The 24,560-nt window shown below is 35.5% G+C and overlaps 1 protein-coding gene across 11 annotated transcripts in view; it reads left to right on the top strand.

The window, feature by feature from the left end:
* RGS7 (regulator of G protein signaling 7) overlaps positions 1-24,560 on the top strand; it is a 256,673-nt gene that overhangs the window by 101,516 nt on the left and 130,597 nt on the right. For all 11 annotated transcript variants that reach the window (XR_013928521.1, XM_080389764.1, XM_080389763.1 and 8 more), the window contains exon 3: positions 4,161-4,257. Coding sequence is in view for 10 of the 11 variants with exons in the window: in XM_080389764.1 (XP_080245890.1) it covers positions 4,161-4,257 (97 nt within the window). In the remaining variant the exon portion in view is untranslated. The remainder of the gene's footprint in view (positions 1-4,160; positions 4,258-24,560) is intronic.

The following is a 24,560-nucleotide window of genomic DNA, read 5'->3' as shown; positions in this document are numbered from 1 at the left end:
TTTTGCAAGATGTGTGAATGATTAGCATTGAAATTCATGTTTAGATTTAGAAATGTAAAGATCAGGGTCTTTCCAATCTACATGGTACTGAAATCTAAGGAACCATAAACCTTTTGCTCCTAGGAGCCGAGTTCATTTCACCTAGCAGTAAATAGCTAAAGGACACTAATCCTGGTTTGTTGTCAAGACTTTCACTGTCAATAATGGAGAAAGAGAGATACCTTTGGCTAGTGACTGATTAAAGACAGAAGAGGTGAATCGTAGCCTCTATGGCAGAAACCTGTTATGGTTGTATCAGAGAAGAAGAGAAGCATAGTAATAGTAATCATAGCCCTTCAGTGGACTTTTAGAAATACACACGACTGAGAACCATTACCTTCACTTCCCATTTGATAACTTTTAATCTCTCTTCTCCATGGCCAGATACTACAGACTCCGTGGACATGTTAGTTCTCGGTGGGTTCTGCCCTGGGATAAGCCATGCTTGTCTCCATGTCTAGCTCCTAGTGCATTTGGAGCAGTCTGTAGTCATTATTAGACAATGGCTCCTGTATCCTGTAGCCTTTCTATTACAGGATCTCGCTATAATTTTTTTTTAAATTATTATTATTCATATAAGATGCATTGTCAGTGTTGTCATAGAGTTAGTCTTTTAAATAGATTTCAGAGAGTTCTTGCATGTGAAGATGAAACCTGCAAATTATCTTCATAAGGAGACAAGTGAAGTATTAAATATTAATATTGTACGTTTGGTCTGAGTTGCCTATGCATCAGCAGGTTAGTGAGTTTTTGTCACGGTTAAAATTGCCTCACTGGCAAACAAAGGGCCCATTTTTTGAATTGTACATTCATTTAGAAATGCTCTTGTAGAATCCTTGCTGCCCTGTAAATTTCCTTCTAGCTACACTTTCCCTGTTAATAGTAAATAATGATGACTGAAAAGGCTAAAAGATGTGCTTATATAACTTCCTTTTCTCTAGCGCATTGAGCTTCATTTGCAGAGTGATCTGGAGGCAGCTGTTGTTTGTGGAGTTCTTTTCTTGAGTTCCTTGAGAAGGCTTAAGGCTGAAAAAGATCCCGTTACATGAACAGAGCCAGCCAGGTTTAGCTAGGTAAGCACATAAGAAAAGAACTGTGACAGCCTAATTCTGAGGTGAAGTGAAGGAGCTTATATTTCACTTCTGAGTGTCGGGTCAGGTGACTCCGAAGCAAACAATGAAACGTCAAGAAGGAAAATTATTATATCAGGTAGCAGCTTGTGTTTCCCAGATTAGACTTCTTGAGCAGAATTACATTAAGATTTTCTTTCATCATTCTAATTAAACTATTCTGCCCTTTTCATTGTCTTAGGTTATTGGTGATGAATGACAGAGAAGTGCCTTGAGTGCTGCTTCCCAAATATGATTAAATGAGATGTTTTTCTGTGAAAGAGATTATACATTAGCTGAATTTAAAGCAGCTACAACAGAAATAGGGACTACATATATCAAAAGTAAATTGTGCACCTGCATGTGTTGGATTAGATGTCTTTGAATCTTTAATTGAAGCATTTTCTTTTTAAATGTGCCTTTCATTTTCTGGAGTTCTTATGTTTAAGATTTGAGATGATCACAAAACACAAGTGATCTTTTAGATTTCTGTGCAAAAACGGGACAAAAAGGAAAATGATAATTTTGTAGTCTAAAAGATAACACAGAATCTCAAGTCAACTGTAACTAATAAGGAGTCTGTTGTGCTGTATCTTGTTTCAGAACATTCCCACTCACTTATGCAGTAATCTTGGTATACTGAAATAACCAGGCAGTTCACAGTGATGCTGTCTGGAGTGTGAGCTGCCTTTTGTACAGAGGGTGTATGCTTCTGACATGGAACAATAATCTAAGCTAGACGTGCAGGGAAAGGTGTAATTTTGCAATGCAGACATCCTAGAGCTTCCTTCACTAATCAAAACAAGAAAACTGCCCTAGAGCTAAGCTGCAGTCCCTATCAGTTAGTTTTAATACAGTTTAGATTAGATCTTCTCCATGAAGCAAGTTTAGGAAAGCATATGTGAATGTCAGTTAACAATTTATTCGATATACCCTCAAAAGATTGATTACTGACAGCACTAGAAATTCTAGGCATTAACCGTTTGCACTCTTGTGTGTTCCTGAGAAAGAGGTAACTGCATATTATGTTCCAGGTTTGTCCTACATTTATAGCAATCATTATAGTGCAAATATACCTTTGTCATGTTGCCTTGTGTATGAATTATATTCTAGACTTTGTCCTAGTGTAACATACATTATTATGCTCTCTGCAGTTCTTGCAGTATTGAAAGCTTACGCTGCATATGTGGAATTCATAATCAAATTTACCTCCATTCATTTCCATAGAAGACCATGGACCTATGGTTATAATTTATTTTATTGTTTAAAGCAGAGATATTAACTTGAATTTCAATGACTTCTTATTCATTTAAAGGCTCAATAGGACAGTTTACCAACTGAATTTGGAAGGGGTAGAAACAAGCCTTCACTTATATGCATAATAAATACAGGGACAGATTCCATTTCATAGACAACGATTTGTCTACCTGACAATTTCTTCAGAAAATTATCAGAAACTTTTTCTATTTAAATAATTAAATTCCATGTCAGATGAAAGTCATTACAATGAACATTGGTTCTTTTCTTCTTTTACATTTGTACATTCCATAATTCTGAGCAATAGACTCGGTCTTCCACTTCTTGCTAACAGTATGTACTTCTTGTGTATACTTTCTGCTTTGGACAGCGCCACTAGATTTGTGTTCCTTGGGTTTTTAAAGAATGATCCATAAGTACATGGCACACATGAACCTCCAGACACTCTTTATATAAACAGGTTTTCCATGAGCAGTCAGACTAATTGATTTTGGTTTAATTTTTGGTATGGATTTTGGTTCTTTCTCCCTACACACACCACTGCTCATTGCAGCTCCCTTTCCTGGCTCTATACAACTCCCCTGCTGGGCCAATTAATGCACAGCTGCAACTGCTGCTGATTTGCTATTTGTTGATTTGGGTCATCTGACTTCTGTGGAAAAAAGCTGTGCAAAAGAATTTTGTCTGTTCGTCTCTTTTCTCAACACAACCCAGCCACAAACTTTTCATGAATTGTTTGGGAACCTGCTGTGGGGGGCAGAGGTGAGAGGCATTTTTTTTTTTTTATGATTTGACTGATAAAATAATATTAAAGGTTCTGTCACACAGAGTTTTTCATATGGAGAGTGTTGTTGATTTAAGGAGAAAGGAAGGATAGTTGTAATTCATTTTATCACAATATCATTTAATATTTTGAGAAGTTAGATATTCAAAGAAAGAAAGATGGAAGTTATCTAATGTATATACTTCAATTATGAAATATGCAAGAATAAAAGTCAGCATTGTCAGCCTAATTACTGACTCTATTCTTTGCATTTTCCAGTAAAAGTGCTTGCTGTTCATAGTTCACATGAAAGTGAACCTTTGTGTTGGGCATAATTTATAATATTTATGGGCCAAATTTGTCTAAAACATGAGTCGGAAAAAATGAGCACATGTACAAATAGTAAAAAAAAAAAAAAAAAAAAAAAGACAGCAAAGTGATTTTAAACATTTTTATACCTACAAAAAAATCTTATGTTTCTGGCTCTGCATTCCCCAGGGATGCAAAATTGCAACATAATGTATTTTTTTCCTCTTTTCAAAAGAAACAAGGAGGTTTTGCTTTGAACATAAAAGCTCTATTTTTTTTTAACAGCCTTTTTGAGAAATGTATCGGTCCCCTGGAAGGCTGTATAAGTCTATTTTGCTGTTATACGTGGTAAAATACCAGCAATACAATCAAAACCTGAAGCTCTATACCCAGCAATAGTTTTTAACTACTTTTAGCTACATTAACTTTGGTTTGTGTTAGTATTTCTTTCTCAAAAGACTTTGAGCATGTACATTTTTTTTACTGCTATCCACAAATAAATTCTTCACAGTTTTTTAGCCTGTTCAATAAAAATACAGAAGTTGTAAGTTAAAAAAAGAAATAGCCAGACTGCACCTATCATTCTGAAAGATTGATCTTGGATTTCTTGGATGATTTATTTTTGGAAATAATTCTGGATTTCTTCATTCTTTCTTTCTTTTATTTTTTTTCTCTGTGTTCAGATGGAAGACGTCATAGCCCGCATGCAAGATGAGAAAAATGGGATTCCTATTCGTACAGTCAAAAGTTTTCTTTCCAAGATCCCCAGTGTCTTTTCTGGTAAGTCAAAGTGAATTTTATAGTTTTTTAAAGTTTCCTCTCTACCTCATGTAATGTGATGCTCAAACAGAAAACACTTTAAATTGAATTCTATGGGGAATTCACAGTCATCTGGTCTGGAGGAGACATTGACTATCCTTTTAATGCTTTAATTAGAATTCTTTTACATTTCTCTCACTTTGGAGTGGGCTTACACAGAGATGTTTTTGCTAGTAAATTAAGTGAAGGGAATGTTTAATTTGCTACAAAAAGTCAGTTATCTGAAGATAGCAATATTTTTTTTGCAGAGTTTCTGCATTTCATATCATTGTATGCATTTATATATGTGGATATGTATATTTTTGTGCTACCAATGTTTATGGAGTTCTTTTGAAATAGATGCTGTTGTTGAACCTTCTTTTCCATACTCTGGTAACAGTTGCAGTTTTTGAAATGGAAAAGGTAATCCTTACACTGAAAATATTTCTAGTAGTTTGTGCTGTCCAGAACAGCAAGAAGAATTCTATATATTCATTTTCAACCTTTGGAATATTTTTGCTAGTGAATAATTGTGGCACACAGGAATGAGTTCTGAGTGAACAAAATGCATTCATGATTTGAGAAACTTCTTGTACAACAACTAGCCTCTGAAGAATGGTCCTTTATTTTCCATAAGTTAGTACAGAATGGCATTCTAATAAATGATCCATATTAATTATTATTCTCTGCCTTACCTGTGTGCTATAGATTTCAAATTAGACAGATTATGGTTATATAGCAAGAGACATTATTTACCAAAATATTAGTGGTTTTATTTTTCTTTTTAAACTGGAATAGTCGCCATACATTTAAAGGTTATGTTGGAATATATATACAGTAGTACATAGTAGTCACTGATACAACTTTTGGATTGAAGCATAAACTTTATCAGCTGCAGGGTGGGAAAAAGCATAGGAGAGTTCATTTTTTTCACTTTGTAGATTTTCTCCCTCAAATACCATGGCAGTAGTTTTTGCTACACATTAATAAAAAACCCACCAGAACAGCATAACTGTCACTTTAGTTTAATTAATCTACTGTCCTGTCAGTTCTCTATTCTAGATGGAATCTGAACTCTTCAAACCTTTGTGTTGAGAGTAGCGGGTTTCCTTTAATGTCCTAGGAGTTTATATATATGTAGCAAACAAATCTCATCTTAAACTCAAAACTATTGATTAGTAGGAAGTATGGGAATATTTTTGTCTAAGAGTTGTAATGCTAATCATGAAAATGTATATAATAACAGCTTATAGTACTGTTTTTACCTGTAAAAGCATCCATATGAAAATGATCAAGTTAACAGCAGATGCTCTCCAGTTAAAAAATAGATATATATCTATATGCTTATATAGATATTTCTGTGTGTCTATGCATAAAAGCATGTATTATACCCATCCATCTGTCTAGGATTACATCCCATAAAATCTGGAACTTTGCTATTGTTTATTTGTGGGAAGAACTCAGATAGGTAGGTCTACCACAATTAAATCATGTTCCTGCAAGCTCTTAGAAAAGATCTGTAAGAGTCCTTTAAAGAACTTGTAAAAAGTAAGGACGTCCATAAATTGTCTGTAGGAATAGGGTCTTATGGGCTAGCACTTTAATTATGTTGTTATAAAAGCACGAGAGGTATTTTTATTTTTGTTTACTTTTATTCCATAGTTTTGCTTCTAAAAACAGCAAGTGAAAAGGTAGTTGAAAGAGTAGCCACTTTTTAATGCAGAATTACTGACCATATCTATTTAAAGGATGACTACATTAGCGAAATCAGCCTGGGGAATGGTATCTGAAGTTAACCTTTTAATATAATGTTGTGATTATAATAAATAGGATGCTGTGATAATATTATTTCATTTACTAAGTAATTCCTTAAATGTTTTTACAAGTAAAATATCCACACAGAGAAACATTTCAAATACAGATAATTTATCTATAGGCTGTACATATTGTTGTGCTACAGAAAAACATGAAGAAAAAGAATGCTAAGTTAAAGATTATTTCACTTTTGAAATTTTGAAAAAATGATGAATCATATTGCTTTATATTTCATATATTCATAAAGAGCAAATAAGTTACTTTGTTATTTGGACATTTAGTTTTGTGAGCAATCTCCTTGCATTCAAAAAAACCATTTTTATTCACGTCCTTTTCTGAAATCTTTCAAAAGTTAGTCATTTAGTTGTCTTTACCTGATTAAAATATGATTAAAATGAGTTTACAAGCTATTTTATGAAAAAGAATACAAACCCATAGAGGTACTATTCATATTTGTATCCACATTTAGGAGTGTGTCAGATTGACTTTATGAAGCAAATTTATTTATGGTATAAGTTCATTAGTGTTGGTGAGTTAAAGAGAAAGTGAAAAGATTCAATTAACTTTCCAAGGAAAGTATAAATCATGTGAAGTCTTGAGGTTTTTTTCATTCCTAGATGTGAAATTGATATTGTACCTCTTCCATATAGACATTGCATTTTCCCTTTTTTTGGAAAGATTACTACCATCATATGCCATTTTTATTCATAATTTTTCTTGATCTCATAAAATGCTTATTTCTCTCTAGCTAGGTGATTGTTAAGATAATGAGATGTTGCACTTTGCAAATGTATTAATATAATCATTAACTGCTAGTATTTATTTAAGCATAGTAGTAGTAGTATACTTGGTAAAAATGGAGAATTTGTGTGTTTAAACAAAAAAATATTTTGCTGAAAAGCCGTCTGGCAGTCTCAGTAGCCGGGTCAGATGTGGTGAGGGACCCCAGAGGAAAGCAGTGTCTTAGTAGCTCGTCTCACTCACAAATCATAGGTGGGTGAGCCCAAGGAATGACTCACAGGAGCTACCTGCAGCAACAGTATTGTTTGTTACATAGAGGCAGGCAGCAAACCCCAAGTGCAGTGGGAACTGGGTGACTCAGGGGACTAATAATAAGAAAAGGAGCATTTCATCTGTCATTAGTTTTGATCTTTCCCAGCTGAGTAATGAGCTGTTAGCATGTGATGATTTTTCAGTGCTGCATGTGAAATGAGTTGATAGGTTTATCCACTTTAGTACTGGAGATTACCTACCTGAAATACTAGATAAAAGAGAAAGCTTTACTACTTGGATTGACAGAAAAAAACCACAAAAGCATAACATCTCAATCATCTGGTACCTTTGAAGCAAAGTATTGTTGCATTATGGGTAAATACAAGAATTTGGGAATTTCCATTTCTGATACTTTTTCCAGAATAAATCAACTATGTGAGAGAAGCCAGGATTCCAATCTCCTAAACTCTAATTTTATGGACCCTTTTTTTAACCCCTTTTGGTGTCTCCAGTGCTGAAGACAGATTCCTAATTTCTTGATCTCTCCATTCCTTCATCTACCTTTTCTTGCATTCTCCTACAGGTATTATTTAATAGTAGACTCATGGCTGGTTTCTTTATGCCAGATCACCCTCTTGTTATTTGCAAACAGAGCCTCTAGTGCTAAAACTGCAAGCTCACTGCCTTGAGGTTCCAGTCATAGTAAATGCTTTGATGAAAATGAGTAATGCTTTGATGAAAAGGTTTCTATTGGTACCTGAAGGACAGAAGCCGGCTCATTCCCTCTCCTCCACCCATTCAGAAGGGCAAATATGAGCAGGGACTTGCTATCTTTATAGTTTCACTTTTCAAAGCAGAACTTTTGAGAATAAAAAGTTAATAATCCTCTATCCCCAAATGAATAGTTGGTTAGAAGTTAAAGCACCAATCTCTCTTGTGTGTCGTTTCCATTCATCACTTTGTCAGTGATGGATTTGCATTCAAATGTTCGTGATCTTTTGGGAGTGGATATTTTTAAGAGAGCTGGCTCTCTTATTTATTGATACCATAGTCATGATTTTTAGAGTCATGAGTAGAAAAGATTGACTAAGTGGCACCGTAAGATGGGATATACAGTCATTTCAAAGTACTGAGATAATTAACTGGTTAATGAGTGGTGCTTTGTATGCTTTACCATTTCAGGAAACCAAAGTAGACATTTGAGTGCTGTCTGCATACCTTCACCTCCTGTTTCTGTTTGTTTGCTGTCTTGGCCACATCACTGGGATTGTAACTATGGCCAGAGAAGGGTGCTCTTAAGCTGCTTAAAACTTGATCGAACTTTTGTATTTTATGGAAAATCAGCTTAGTGACAGCATTGCCGTTGTGTAGCTCAGAACGGCTATATGACAAGTTGTGGTGGGCTGGGATCAAATAAACCCCGAATGCTCTTACTCACTTGAAATGAAAAGTGAATGGAAGAAATTAAGAACTGTTTCCAATAACTTTAATGATCCAAGATGATTGTGCTCTCCATTTTCATTTTAAGGCATGTGTTAATATCAGACCTTTAGAAAATCACCATCAGAATTGAAAGCTTTTCAAAATGTGAAAGTATTTTCATTGTTTATTTTAAACAGAACAACAAATTCTCATTTAAAAGATATTGCTTCCTAAACAAACAACAAAAAAAAGGTATTCATATGTTTACCTTTTAATTCAGTGGCGATTACCATTGGAAGCGTTAGTAAAAAGCAGAAAATACAATGAAGTGTGTCTGAGGCAATTTTGGAAGATTTTTCTGGGAAACTAAAATATATTGAAAACCCATTGAAAATTCTTTTAAAGGAATCTGTGTGCAAAACAGTCACCATAAATAACACTTCCCTTAAAATCAGTAGATATGGCAAGCTTATTTTCACAGACATTTGCAAAAGAAATAGGTCTGGAAGTCATGCATTGATGGGCAGAATATCTTAATACTTCTTCTGTTGGGAGATGGAAGAGTGCTGGGAATATTCATCTTGTTTGTTGTTCGTCCACATAAAGTGCACAGTTTGAATTAGATGATCCCCTCTTTCCCAAACGCGGTGTAAGGCCTTTACAGATCAGCATGTTTCCAGAGAAATAGCTCTGGGGCTTGTTGATCATGGAAACAAATTTGTTCCTAACTGTTCCTACTATGTTGCTTTTGTCATGAAAACACTTCCCTCCCTTTTCTACACTTTCTTCTTCCTATGGCATGTAAGATTTTACCAGTGTTTTTAGTGGAGTCTGGGGAAACCCGCTGCCTTCGCTATGACCAAAAATTTACCTAGTTTGCTGCCCTTGACACCCAGTCTCTGGACACTGGGCATGTAACAATCATAGAAAATGTGAGGTGAAAAGGGAGCCCTGAATCAGCCTTGCATCATTCTGAAACTAGCGGGACTTCTGCGATCTATCACAGCTTCACTTTAGGTTGTTTGCCATTTTTCCTGGCATAACACCAGTTAATAATTGTGGTTTTGTATGCTGTTTTTATAGCAGCAACAATGAGTAGTACTTAACAGAATACAGAGAAAATAACCCCCTCCAACACACAAATGTACACACATATACATAGCATGCATATTTATGCCATATATATTTGCCCATGGAGACAGTGCATAACATCAGCTTAAACCAAAACCAACTTTTAAGCTGATATAAGCAGCATCTGTAGTAGTGATTAGTAACATAGGTTCACTGAAATCTCTTATGTGCATAAAGCCTTGTAGGCAGACAAGATGAGAATATGTCTAAGGAAAAGCGCCCGTACAGAAATATATTTAGGGGTTCTATGAAAATGGTTTTTCTTCCTGGCTATCTCTTGGAAATCTCTTATAAAGAAGTTGTATAGCTTCAAAAGCTTTCCTAGAAAGATGTTTTATAGCGACAATTAGAACTAGTTAAATAAAGATCAGTTAGAGTTTTCCAGGCACCTGTATTTTAAGTAATTGTTTTAATTAGGAAGCACAGCAAAGTATACTACTTGACTTAATCAGTTTATGAGGTACTTCCGTGATAGCAAAGCTGTCTGTTTAAATCACATTGAGATTTTTTCACAGGGCAATTCAAGGTACACAGAAGAGAAGTGTTTTCTGAGAAGAAAGAGTTGCTGTTGTGTTTGCTGTCACTAATTTCTGAGACAGGAGGGAAAATTGCTGCTCATGTTAAGAATGAGGAGAGGAAGTATATAGCTGAAGAGAAATGAAGTCTCAGAATGAAATCCTTGTTGGGTGTTAGTAGTGGTCTTAGCACAATGTGAAATTTGTTTCATGATACACTTGTTAAGTAGTCTCTGGAAACTGTCCCAGTAAAGAATCCACTTAAAAAGAAAAGACACCCAATCTGGTTCCTCTAAGGTCATAACCCTTGAGTCCAGAAACTACCCACTGTCTTAACAAAAATAAAACCTTTGCAATAAGATTTGTACATGTGATTTTGTATGAGCATAATGTAATCTGAAAACTGGGAATACATGTTAGCTGGTTTGGGTCATGACTATATGGACAAATTAGAATGGAACAGAATAGTTACAGAGAATATCTGTGTACAAGGCTGTAGTTATGCAGGTACTGTAATTGTTTTATAAGTAGAGACAATAGATATTAATACAACTACATTGTGGAGTAAGCATTGAAAAATACCCAGCTTTTCAATTTATGTGTCATTGTATGCTGTTGTCTGGTGGCAAGTCTTTGGTTGACTGGTTGTTATTTATTATATGTGTATAGGAAGCAATGTAGATGTGATAAGTATTGCTGATACAGATACAAATAATATTTTATTTAGAGGCATCCTGCTAGGTGTAATAGAGTGTAAACATATACATTTGCTTTTCTTTTTAAGATGGTACAAATACATCTGGGATATTCCTCTTAAATGGCATCTAACATTGACTCATTTTGTGACATTTCAAGCAATGCAATTTCTTTCTGCTCCAGTTTTACCATTTCACTACATTAAATTATATCTTATTGTCTTTAAATCTACTGTTTTAAAGGGATCCAAAATATTCAAATGAACTGCATGTAAAGAAGAAGTGGTGCTGTATTTGCAGATTTCAATCTGCCATTTTTACAGCCCGATAAGTACAGTTGGCCAGCAGTGAAAATAATCAAACTAATTAAAATAATCCCCTGGAGAATATGCCCCTTAAGCAAGAAACCAAGTTAGCAGGGTTTACAAGATGACTTGTGATTTAGCTCCTAATTCTGTTAGTTCCAGCTATGAGGAAAAAGACTTTGTTGTTGCAGTTGCATCAGGGGACTGCACGCTTGTCTTTGCAAAAGGACAGCAAGGAATAAATTCTAATAAATGTTTATTTCTGTTGCTGCTGAAGTTATCCACAGAGTAGTTTTGCATGATGCCATTATCAAACAGTATATGTACACTTTGTAATAACAAATGTCACCATAACACCAGAATTTTGTGTTAGTGGGATGCCATTTGATGACCCCCATTTCACTGCAAGTAAGATGCACTCAGCCTAACTGCTTTACTAGGTGCTAGTGTACATCTGGATTGTCTGGAATTTTTTTCCTGAACAACTGCTTGGTATTTTTTATTATAAGGCCTGGTAGTGCTACAGTGTAGAAGCAAGAAAGTGGGAATGATGGCTGTTTGGTAAATGTTTCACTGTTGGAATATTTAATGTCTGTGAAGAGTTTGAGTTGTTGCTGAGAATTTGGTTCCATTGCATCATACGGAAAACGCCTGTCATGGGGTATTTGCAGCAGACAATTCAACCACCTCAGCCCTTCCTGGAATATTTAGCTTTTGAAGGATTTTTAAAAAGTGCTTTAGGGGGGAAAAAAACCCAAAAAACCTGTTCTTAAAATAGTATATATTTCTTACAGACTTACAGAACAGTTTGTAACCTTTTTTGCTACAACAGCTATACATGTAGTTTTGATATATAACCAGCAAGGTATATGCATTTCAGGTATTTCAATATGCCTGTTTGGATCTCAATTTAGACATCAATGCATGCAAATATTCTTTTTATGCATTAAATTGTCACAAATTGCATGAGAGTTAGCCATTTAAAACTGCTGCACAGCTAACTTGGGTTCTGAATATGTAACAGGCTTGTGGAAAATGTTGAGAAGGTGGCTGACAATTAGGCTCTATTTTTCTTTCTCTTCAGAGCCAAATACCAAATTAATATTTGCATGTGGAGGTCTCATGGATATCAGCCCCCTATGTGCTTGTCTGATGCCAGAATTTTTGCCCTTTAAGCTTTTGTAATCAACTGTGAGGTGGCTAAAATGTGGAAATATGGACCTGTAGACCTCTGTAGACTCTACCATCTTGTCAGAGCTATCTTCCTGTAAGTTTAGGACTTATGGAAGGAAAGGATTGCAGATCTTAAATATATACTAAAATGCCCAGCTGTTGCATGAACTACTTTATTTCTAGAACAGGGAATATTTTATGAATAGAGAAAAGGCAGTGGGCCAAACCTGCCTGTTAATGGTTTGTTTGCATAAATTCTACCTTCTGCCTCTCTTCCCACTCCTTTATCCTCTCCTGATTTTTCTAATTGCTTTCATCAGTAATCATTTCAAGCTAAATTCTCCTTGCTTCCATACTCTTCAATGTAAAAAAAAAACAACCAAAAAACAACACACTACCAAAAAACCTCCTTGTTTTCCGAGTAGTACTATTTTTGTGTTCCTACTATCTGAATTCTAGAAGTGGGCACTTTTATACAATTTTATCAAGTCCTTTCATACTTGTAAAGGCATCTATTCAATAGAAAAAAATAAAAAAAATCAGAATTCTGTCTTAATAAAAGGTGGAGGTGGAATGACTCATCTCTTTTGTTTTTGTGCCTGGGGTCAAATACAGTTTTACAGAAATTCTTTAGGCTTCTCATATTAACTACATCTTTTCAGACCGTTGATATATCTTCTAAAACTTTTATCATGTGTTCAAAAATGACATGCTACAAAGAAATAGTTACAATGGTCAAACATTTGCAGATGGACCTCAGCTGTCCTGCTTGTGCTATGGATTGGTTGCCTTGGACTGGAAGTAGGTAAATATATGGTTGTGTTACAAGGAACATAATGTTGTTCTAGTAGGATTTAGGAGGCTAACCTTGATTTTGTGTCATCCTTACATGGAAGCTTCTGGCAGGCATGATGTCCCCAAATTCTGAACCATTTAAAGGTCAGTAATTGAGTCTATTGTTCCAGAAAATGCATGGACAATTGGTCATTCTAGCAATTCACTCCTCTAGGACAGTTCCTGAAAGTAAATAGGAGACCATGGCTTGTCTCAATTTTTTTTTCTCTAGGTCTTAAAAACACATTTCTTCATATACATATATATAAACCCACCACCTACAAACAAACACAAAAACCCCAACAAAATACCCCAACCAAAAAAACCAGAACGAATGGGATGTCCATCTTCATGTTTTTGTCATAGCTCTTTCCTCATTTGGGCAGCCATGCAAGGGACAGGGAAGGCAGCTTCCGCAAGGCGGTGGTGTGCTGTACAACTGCTGAGCAGGTACCATTCAGCAGTGGTGTCCCGAGCTCTGTCAGACTAGCACGAAGGTAATGTATGCATGAGTTGGATGGTCTAATATATTGCTTAATTTCATGTGATGCACCGGAGATTTAGGACACTGCTTATAAGTTACCTCTGCAATGTGTTAAATGATTTCTGTGATTTAGTCTCAGCTAGCAAAACTTTTATTCTGAGAGATGATGTGCCATGTTTAATCCAGCCAGTCACCTAATTGGTTTTGGATCTAGTCTGATAAAACTACACTTTTTTTGGATGATGCTTGAGCCTGTTATTTCTGATCATTAATGATGGCATATAAAACAGAAATAAAAATATAAAAAAATAATCTGAAGAACTGCATTCAAAAGCAGCTATATTAAAATGGAATTCTATATTAGGAAGAAGAAAATCTTATAGGGCAGCTGAGGAGCTATGAAACACGTTATTGTAGCAGGCTAGAGGTATACGTACCACTTTTAGAGAAACATTAAAACTGAGAATAAAGTGAATATCAAATACCTCTTGGAAATGTATTTTAGTAGAGCCGAGATAAATGTATAGAATAATAAACTTAAGCTACCTGGCTAACTGGAAAGTCCCAACTGAGAAACAGGTGACCACCTATATTTTAGGAAAGGGAACAGGACTTGTGAGATGTCAGTGTCAGGGAAGAATTGCGAGACTCCTGAACAGGAAGGGACTTGGGAAGATGGAAGGCAAAATTAAAGCTTTTTAATGACAGAAGGAAAAGCATTACCAGGCACTACTAGCTTAAAGGCTCCAAACTGCTTAAAGATACTTGCTTTTTGATCAAAGACATTGCATGTTTTTGGAAACAGTATCTGTTTGGATTATTTGGGAGGAGTAATTATTAATTTAGGATCAGAAAAAAGAAAAAGCCATCCTCAAAGAACATAAATTATTTAATGCGGAATGACTTCTTGTGGAAGAAGCAGAATTTTATAGGGAAAGTGTGCCTTAACTTCTCAGTGATGTGAGTTTTGGAGGGCTTTGGTGTTCTAAGTTAGGCTATTTGAATTATGACGATCCAGAATGAGGTGTGTGTCTAGACATTGTCTGCATTCTCTGTGATAATCTTACTACATTTTAAGCATGTCCTATCTCCTTGAATTGCTTTGGAAAAGAATCCAACACATGCATACTATTATCCATTTACACTTGTGTTTTAAAATGTAATATTCTAATTAATTTCAGCTGAAAAGTCACTGATTGATAGCTGAAGGGTTTGAAAATCCAAATTTCCTTCCAATTTAATTTTCTTAAAGCAGAACAGAAAAAATAAGTGTTGAAGTGAGAGTGAAATCGCAATTTAGTCCTATATATGAAACACCTATTTTAAATTAAATCATAACTGTTCTTCTGAAAAGTGGCCCCCTGCCTAAAGGTTTTGTGTCAAATATTCCTGGATCTTTTGTTATAAAAGATGAGATAAAATCTGTAATTTGGTGTTTGTGGAATGTTCTTCTGGCACACCTCTGCAGCCTGACTATTCAGTCCACATCATCAAACTTAGACATCAATATTTGCTGAGTCTATGCTCGGTTTATTACTAGTCAAGACAAGATAGAAACTGTCTGTACTATCTGTACTTAAAATGGAGTGCTGATGTGCAGGTAGATGTAGTGAGAGATTTAGAAGGCTAGGAATAAAAGGAATAAGTAAAATATCATTTCATGAATGATAATTTACAGTCTTCTGTACAAGACACCAGGTAGAGATTACAGCTAATTGTTTTTTTGAAAAAGTGAAATGTCATTTGCAGTTTAACAAGGAAATCACTGAATTTAAATGCTGGGTTTTTATAATGGGCTAACAAAACAGGACATTTAATTTATAAAAATGTATCAAACAGAAAGAGAACGGGACACTATGGAACATAAGCAAGATTTCCTAAGTTTCGCATTAGCTAAAGCAAGCATATAAACAGGGAGAATATGTAGCAAAAAGAAAAATGTAATATACTACTTGTAATATATGCAGTAGATGTCCTCAGTCAGCTGAAACTCTTCTCAAATCAACATATCTGTCAAATAAAAGAGATTATAGCCCTGTGTCTCAGATCTAATAAAGATTTGGATCAGTATTGGAAACCTTGTTGGAACTATTTTTCTATTATTTTGGGAAGGAAAAAGTTCCTGCTGACATAATTTTAAAAATAAAATATGCTTTTCATCTGTGATTAGTATTGACTTGGAAAGAAAGAAGCAGCAACAGAGAAATCCTAAGTAATAAATTCTGCCTTTAAGTCAAGTGTGGGTTTTTTCTCTCTCTCTCTTTTTTTTTTTTAATTCTTTTTTCTTTGGCATTACTATTTCCAATGCTTGATTTTTTTCCTATGAAATGAAAATATTTGAAAGATTTGTGTACCCCAAAAAATACTTAAATACCTTTTACATGGAGAAAAACTTTAGTAAAATCCATACAGATTTAACTAGATCTTTCTTTACTCAGAACTAAGTAAAGCACCGCAGTAAATATACACCTCAGCACTGAAATAGGAGGTATGTGTCTCAGCAGCTCTTAACAACTAATCCAGTTTTTATGATTATGGCTAAAGAATCGGAAACTATTAATTGACTACAGATAAGACAGCACCCAGCAGGATCAGAGAAAACCAAGAAAACAGCCACCCACGCCTGTCACCAGGTCTGGACCTGTGGTGCTGCTGCACAAACTGTTCTTTTCATGATTGTACGTAACTGCAAAATTTTTTTGAAAACCAGTTTTTGTATAACACAACAGACATATTTAGTACATAAACTGAGTGTATTTAGCACTTTGAAAAATGGAAAGGAAGTGGTAAGAATGAAAGTATAAGCAAAGAGTGATCAGTATTATATACACACTATATTTTTCTCATGACCTTTGTATATGGCAGATACTTGGGTAATATATGGTTATAGCACAACAAAAAAAGAGAGAAAGCCTGATGTTAAGCTCTTTTCATGGCTCAAATGTACAGTTTATATTTCTCCTCATCTGCTTAAGTCACACCACTAAAAGGAAAATGCAGCAAAACAGTGCAATGAAAGTAACTTTTGCACAAAGTAGAATCAATATTTTATGGAGTAGCACAGTATTTGACATCAGCATATTTAAAAATGAGTAAAAAGTATGAGGACTAGTGGCTGCAAACTATTCAGTTCTATTTCATCAACACAGGCTCTGTTTTGAATCAAAATAAATCAAGCATTACTGCTCAAAATGCTGCCTTAAGGAAAAACTCAGAAATGTACATTTTAAGAAGAGTGATACAATTAACCTGTAAGACGGAAGAAAACATGTTACTGTGAGATAATATATAGCTTAAGGGCATTGTAACCTAGGAAGCATGCTACCTTGCAGTACCAAAAACTGGACAGTCTTATTGGGGTTAATAAAATACCAACCTGCATAGAGAAAAGAATAAAGAATTAGCTACACAAGGCAGCTACAAGCCATTCTTAGCTGAAGCATTTAAGACAGCAGTAGCTATTAACAACATAGTGCTAAATTTGTAAGAAGAAAATGAGTTATGGAAGAGCAGAACTTGAAATTAGTGCTGTATAATATGAATATATATAAATTTGCAATGCATGTGAAATCTAGGAGGGTAGGTAAACAACTTCTAAGAAAAATGTCTTTTAAGTTGCCATAACAGACAATAGCAGTCTGCAAAAAAAAGTTATCATATATATAGGCTTTCATGACAAATATAATTGCTTCATGCTTTGTAGCGCAAATGGGCAAATTTATTTGCAAATGCTTTCAAGCTACTATTTGAAAGGAAGACAGCCTAACAAGTATCTTAAATCTCTTTCCTTTAAGGAAGACACCATATAAAATGTGATGAATCAAACCCAAACAGAATACTAAGATTAATGCAAATAATATAAAGAGTTTTCATATGAAATAAAACTGGGAACAAGCCTGATATGCTTAGAAGACCTGCCTGGATTCAGCATGTTAAACACTGACCTTTATCTGTATATTCCCTGTATCTTGCATGGCTTTTAATAAATAAAGTCAGGCTAATTCACTATTAAATAAATACTTGTGATAGCTAGTTCAGCACTTTAAAAATGAGTATGTTATTAAGACTAAGTCTTGCCCATTTGAAGTGACATGAAAATTTGCCTGTCATTCTTTAAGTACATTTATTTAATATTTTAAGTAAAACACTCCTCTTATAAATGCACACACACACAAAAAAAAAAAAAAAAAGAAAAAAGAAAAGCACATTTAGTCTTTCTAGTGTTGTCTAGGGCATAACCTAGGGCTCGTAAGTAGGGCTTGGAATTTGGTCTTTTGGGTTTTCATGGTTGAGTTGGCCATTCTGTCTTTGTGGCAGCAGGCTATCTGTTTGGCCTCTCTGGTCACCACTCCCATACCTATAAAGTGAACCATGCCTTCATCAGTGTAGTACTAGGGAAGTTAATGTTGCTAAGGTTCCTTCACATACTGTTTTGCAAATTGTAAACTAAAATGATTCTCTGTAATTCTTTGCTGGGCACTTTGTAAATTTTATATCTTTAGGAGATACAGTCACTTTAAACAGTACATCTTCTGGGACAAACTGAGAATCATTCCTTAACTGTTTCCCTTGCTAAAAGGCTTTTTTAATCAGTGACCATTCTTCTGGTGAATCATGTCCCTTGTGCCAAATATAGGTAACCAGGCTTGGAGCAGGTGACCACATCAGTCAAAACCAAGACAACAGCAGGCCCTTCAAATAACACATCCTTCAACAACTTGTTGTAACTACCTGTGTGTACATACTCACTTTTCTTTCTTTTTCCTGTGTTTTTTTTAGCACAGTCACCTAATCAGCATCTAAGATACTCTCTGCCTGATGCTGTAGAGGCCTGTCCCTCATTGGGTTTCCTGTGGGCAGGGAGGAGGGAGCACAGCTACTAGATAGTTCTGGTTTTTACCTGCAAGACTTGAGGTACAATCATTTGTCTAGGTTTCCTTTTGAAGGCATCAATTGTACCTCAAGCAGAGAAGTTTTTTTTGATGAAGGGAGGAAATATAATCACATTTCTAATGCCTCCAGTAAAGCAAACATGTTTCGTGTCAGAATAGCCTGAACGCTTCTTTACAGGTAGTGAAAGATGTGATAATGTCCATTTTAAAGCATGGCTGCTTCAGTTTGCATAGCACAGGGAGCTGTTTGAAAGACATTCAGGTCATCATCCTGAACAAAATGAGGAGTTGAAGCCTTGGGTTTTGTATATCCATGCCACCTGTCCAGGTAGAAAAAGTGTAATTGAGTATAAAAATGTACAGTACTGTGCAGTGAAGTTCTTTTCCTGTTCAAAGTAAAATATCTCTAGATGGTTATGGTTTCAGTACAGTTTTGCATGCATAGGGATCTTAGAGAGAACAAAGAAATACACTAAGTTTTTAAGCAACTTTGAATCACAATTTGTTTGTCTCAGCATATGTCATAGTTGAGAAGAATCTGAGACATATTTCGATATTTTGGTCAACAACTTCCTGAAACTGTTTATTCAAAACATTTGAAACATTTTTAGTGACCATAGTGAAGTTACTATGGATTTTCCCATTGCAACTAAGACAGAGAATGGTTTTATAATATTCCCTCTGATTCCACCTTGAATAAATAGCGATTACTTTTAAGCGTGGCACCAGAATGAAAAATATACCTGAAATTAAAGATTAAGAAGACATGAGTCAAAACTGCTAAGATACTAAGTTCAATCTTACTCTTATTTTCAAAGAGAACATATTTTAGAAACTAAATTCTAGAGAGTTCCCAAATATTTTTAACTCCATTCTATGTAACTCACTGTCTGGAAACAAATATAGTAGTTACAGGACCTCTGATTTTACAAATACATTTTCCAAATGGTATTTGATATATAAAATTGCAAAAAGCGTTAGCTTTTCAAAGCTCATCCATTTTCTTTACTACATGGTAGGAGGAGAGATGACTCATCATCACTAGAGAGGCATGGTATGAGCTAAGCAGAGCTAACACTGCTATAGTTGTAGTGTTTATATTGCATGAGAAGAATATCTTTGAATTTAGTTAAGTTAAAATGGAAGCAACAAGTTATTGAAAATATACAGTGGAATAAAGATTTTTGACTAATTCTGATAGAGTTTGTCATGGACAAGGTGAAACCTTAAGAGAAAAAGGTAGATGAGATTGCCTTCTATTATCTTTTTATTTTTGCTCTTACATCTAAAACTATCACTTGACTTTCCCTGACTGCTCAGTGTAGCAGATCCTACAGCATTGTGCTCTGGTCTTGTCAAAAAGGTGAGGCCATCACAGTGTAATGAAGCACATGCCTCTTAGTTCTGTTCAAGACTTCTACATCTGCTTCATTTATAAAAATTATCTGTTAAGAGCCTTTCTGAGGCTCTATATGGCAGATCAGTTTTCCACTGTGAATTGTTTTTACAGCCATGCTGTTTCATGAGAAAATTTTTGATATTGTTGTTAAGTGGAAGTACTGAAATAATACTTTCTGGTTTTATTGTTTTATTATTATATTCTGTTAGAAGCTATCTTACAAGTCAGAAGGATGAAGATGAAACATTCTGTTTGTTTTATACTAGAAAAAGGCTTCACCCTATTGAATTAAACATTTTGATAGCATTAAAGGGAAATATTTTGGATTTTTTCAGGTTTTGCTAAGGGTGGATGTTTGGTGTAGGGTTTCCACTTCACAACAAAATGAAATTTGAAAGCCTCAGAATTTGCTGCAGGGTAGAAACTCTGGTGTCTTGTGAGTTCTGTTGTGATTTGTGAAGCATTTTTTGAAGGATGAGCTTTTGGCAGGGAAGTTCAGAGAATAATGGAGAAGTCAGGGGCTACACTAAGAACCACAGAATATGATCTGTTTTCATTATCCTGTTAAATTGTCACATCAGAAATGCTGATTGTAGGGTCCTTAGCAGAGTGACTTGCTGTTCCAATGTGTTTGAATAGCAATTAGTATAAGATGTTTCCATACTAATATTACTGATTGATCTCTGCAACACCAAACTGTGGAGTAGCTTCTGCCTCTGTCAGATCTGCCTTGCCTGATACACTTGGCTTGATGATCATCATCTTTACTAAGATTAGAGTATAGCAAGTTTAGGTAGTGCTAAAAGATTACATATATGTATTTGCTTTGTACGTAGCAAGAGTTACTTGCAAGTGCTTCATCTTTAGAACCTGTGTTCAGATCTGTAATTTTCCTCTACTTTCTCAGTGCACACATGTTCTTGTTTAATAAGTTGTCTATCTTTGTTACCTCACTTGCTCAAAAGAATAAAACACTAAGTAGCAAGTACATCTCTCACAAGGCAAGCTAAATGGTGTTTTTTAGACACATAAGGAAAAGTTACTGAAACTTAAAGGTATATTGATGATGATAGGATCTTGTTGCCTTTTTTCACTGAGTGCCAGTCATTTCTAGAAGTGTAACTGGGAGGGAAGCCTCATTCCTATTATTAAGAAATATGGAAATCAGAGTTTTAAAGCTGAAACTATAGATCTTTTATGCTCACCTAAACTAATAAACAATCACTTTCTATTATAAAGAAGGGGAAGCATATAAAAATATTCCAACAGCAATTACTTAAAACCATGGAATGTCTGTGTTCTAGAAATAGCAATGTTCAAAGACATACTCTTTGCAAAGTCAGTAAAAGATGAAAGCTAGTGTATTTTAAATGAACAAAGTGTTCTGAATCTTCCTGGCTGGTTTGAATTGCTGCTGTGTTTGTGTGCTGCGTGACAAATTGACTGGTCATCTCTCATTTAAGCAAGATGTTTTACTGGCTGCTGATGTGACTAGCAAAAAAGATCCTGCTGACCCGCGATACCGCTCTCCTGTGAGTGTATGGAAGACACAGTGGAACTTAAACTGCTACATTTCCCAGTCCCATTCAATGAGGGCAACCATGCCATGCAAACAAGGTCAGGCAGGCTAAGGGCGGACTCTCGGCTAGAGGCTGGCGAGCTCTCAAGAGGCACAACGGCCAGTGGAAGCATTTGCTAGCCCAAAACCTTTACAGAGGAGAATTCATACTGTTGCAAATTTTTGCTGAGAATGCTATGCCATCCACAGCAATATGCTCTACTGAAGCTATGGAAAGGATCAATAATGACAGTTTGGCAGCAGTAAAGGCAGCAACATGGCAGGTATGAGGAAACAAAGGAGGTTATGTGTAAGCAGGAGCCTGTATTCCCATCCATTGGACATGACTTGTTGAAAATAGTGCTATGGCAGGCATTTATTTGTCTATTGGTATTTGATAGGGGCTCATTTCTATACAGGGTCAAATAGAATTGGGATAACAGAAAGGAGGACTAAATCAGCCTAGTATATACTTACTTTCCAAGTATAAACTTGATCCATGCAAAGTGAAGCAGAAATTGGAAGGGGATAATCTACTTAAGTCTTCCCTCCTAGGTGACCTATATCCATCCTCTTTTGCATCAAGAAAAACTCTTACCTGTCATATTAACAGTACTTCCTTTTCTCTGTATTTTGAAGAGGACAGTAGCTCCATTCCCAGGCTATGAAGCCATGGGAAGTGATGCACCTACTGCCAACATCAGGTTATTTGCTAGTCCAGACACAGGTACCCATTGCTGCTCTCCATCGATTTCTTACCTGTTATTAGGGTACCAAGAGAATTGTATTAATTCCTGTTGCCACATTGAACAGTATAATCATTTAATGGAAAAATACTTTTTTGGGCTTCGATGTCTTTTATTTCCTGATGTAGTAGAGGGCTACTAGCTGTATTTTTGAATCTATTGATTAATCCATTTTAGCTCTTTTCAGTAGATTCAGCAAGAATGTGTTTTTCCCACATCTCTCCTTTCCCCTCCATCTCAACCTTGGGGCCATATCACATTTTAACAACACAACTCCTTAGCAGACAGACTAATCTTTATTCTCTCCAGGGCCTCAACACAGGAGTTTTCTGCTCTCATCTTCCACTAGTAAACAGCAGTCCTGGTACTGGATACCTATTTTCTTTACATTTCTTTACTGATCCTGCCTTTATTTTCCCAAAAGAAGGTATACCATCTGTTCCGGAGTCTGTAATCAATGGTTAAGGAAGAAATGGTGGCCATACACAGTTTTACATAAATACTTACAGATCTTAAAATACTACATGGAAAGGCCAAAATACAAATAAATTGTTGTGTACAGAGGCTGGGAAGGAGAGCGGCAGAACTGGTTTGGAGAGGTACGTGAATGGTTGTGTATACATGTTCCCTTACCAAGGCTTTTTTTATATCTTGCCACTATTTATTCTTACTCTGACAATATAAACAGCAAAGACAGGTGCAACAGGTGCTAAAAGTAGTATTCACGTCACTGAGTATTCCTAGGCAACAGTATGAACTTGATTTTTCTCTGCATCTTGTGAAAAATGAAAAAAATAATAAGCTACAGCCTCATCCTCACAAAAAGCTTCTGTATTTGTGAGTCTAAGTTATAAAAGATCCATCCTGTGTTCACAGTAAGACACCATCCGTTCTCAGCTGTTTCATCCAAATGAAATAAAACATTGAAATGTACAGTAAAAACCCGTGAAGAATAGAATCTAGACTCCAGGGCATGTAGTATTATTTATTACACTAATACCTACAGTTTGATCTTTTCAAAATGCTTCTCTGTTCAGATAAATACAAGCCCTGTGACCTACTAAAGGTCGCATCATGTGCTAGTGGTCCAGCATTGTTCAGAATATCATCTTTTTTGTTATTCTTCTACCTGATAATGGATGGCTGAAAATGACTCTCTGCTGCTTGCTCACATAAATTTCCGAGTGCTTCCCAAGAGCCAGCAGATTAGTGTATCAAATGGTAGCTCTGGACATAATGAATGGAAGGGTAGGGATGGGGGAAGACAGGAGGTTTTTTCAGAGGTTGTTACTTTGTCCAGGCTCCATGAGACATTCCTAAAATGGAGACCTTAGTCATGTCTCTATGGTCATTGCCAGAAGCTGATACTGATGAAAAGCAGGTTACTTTGCTTCTAAAACGCATTGGATTAAAATGGTATCAAGTTACTTGTAAAAGCAGAAACACTGTTTTTGGGTTCCTATAAAAATGTCATAGACAAAAAGCCAATACTAGCTATAGGCTGCAATTAATGTCTCACAAATGCTCATGTGAATGTCCCTGGGGAAACTGAGCAGCAAAGGAATGAACCTGGTAAACCAAAATGTAGAGGGATTTATTTTCTCTGTCTTACTTCTTGATTTGTTAAGTTTACTGTGATTAGTGGGAGCATAATTTATACAATGGCTGCCATATATGCTCACATATATGGGCGTATACCATACCTCAATTTCCAGTTTTAGACAGAAATACAGTACATATTATGGATGGTATGATTAAGTTCATTTTAAACTGAAGAGCTGTTGATTGCATAGTAAAATGGTAGTTCATGTCTATTTAAATTTTTGATAAGTCTCCATTGATAGATAAATCATGTTAGAGAATTTCAATTGTCAGCACAACTTACATTTCAATTAATCTTTGGGAATTATCCTCAAGAGCTAATAGATTTTGCCTTTATTATGACAAAGTGCTTGAGGTGCATATGTAGAGAACTACCATGAGATGAACCATGAGTTTTTATTTCTTTGAGAACAGACCCAGTCATATCTGCTTCAGACAGCTGTGCAGCACAACTATTGACATTTAGAATAAATTAATTCATAATCTCTGAATAGCAATGAAAGACTGCAAATGAAAAATATGCTGAATTTGTTGGAATTATCGAGTTGGAGCAAAGATCAGTTTTATTTCTAACACAGTTCGTTCCATGGTGTATGATGTAAGTGATTGTTATTATGCCAAGCAATTGAGCATAATAAAGTCTTGAAACAATCCCATATTTTGGTAAAAGCTGAATGGGATTAGATTTTCAGTCAGACTAATGCTCCAGTATAGGTACTTA

The sequence above is a fragment of the Falco punctatus genome, assembly GCF_963210335.1.
Source record: "Falco punctatus genome assembly, chromosome: 5".
In the NCBI taxonomy this organism is placed as follows: Eukaryota; Metazoa; Chordata; class Aves; order Falconiformes; family Falconidae; genus Falco; species Falco punctatus.
This window is presented reverse-complemented; position numbering and strand designations above follow the sequence as displayed.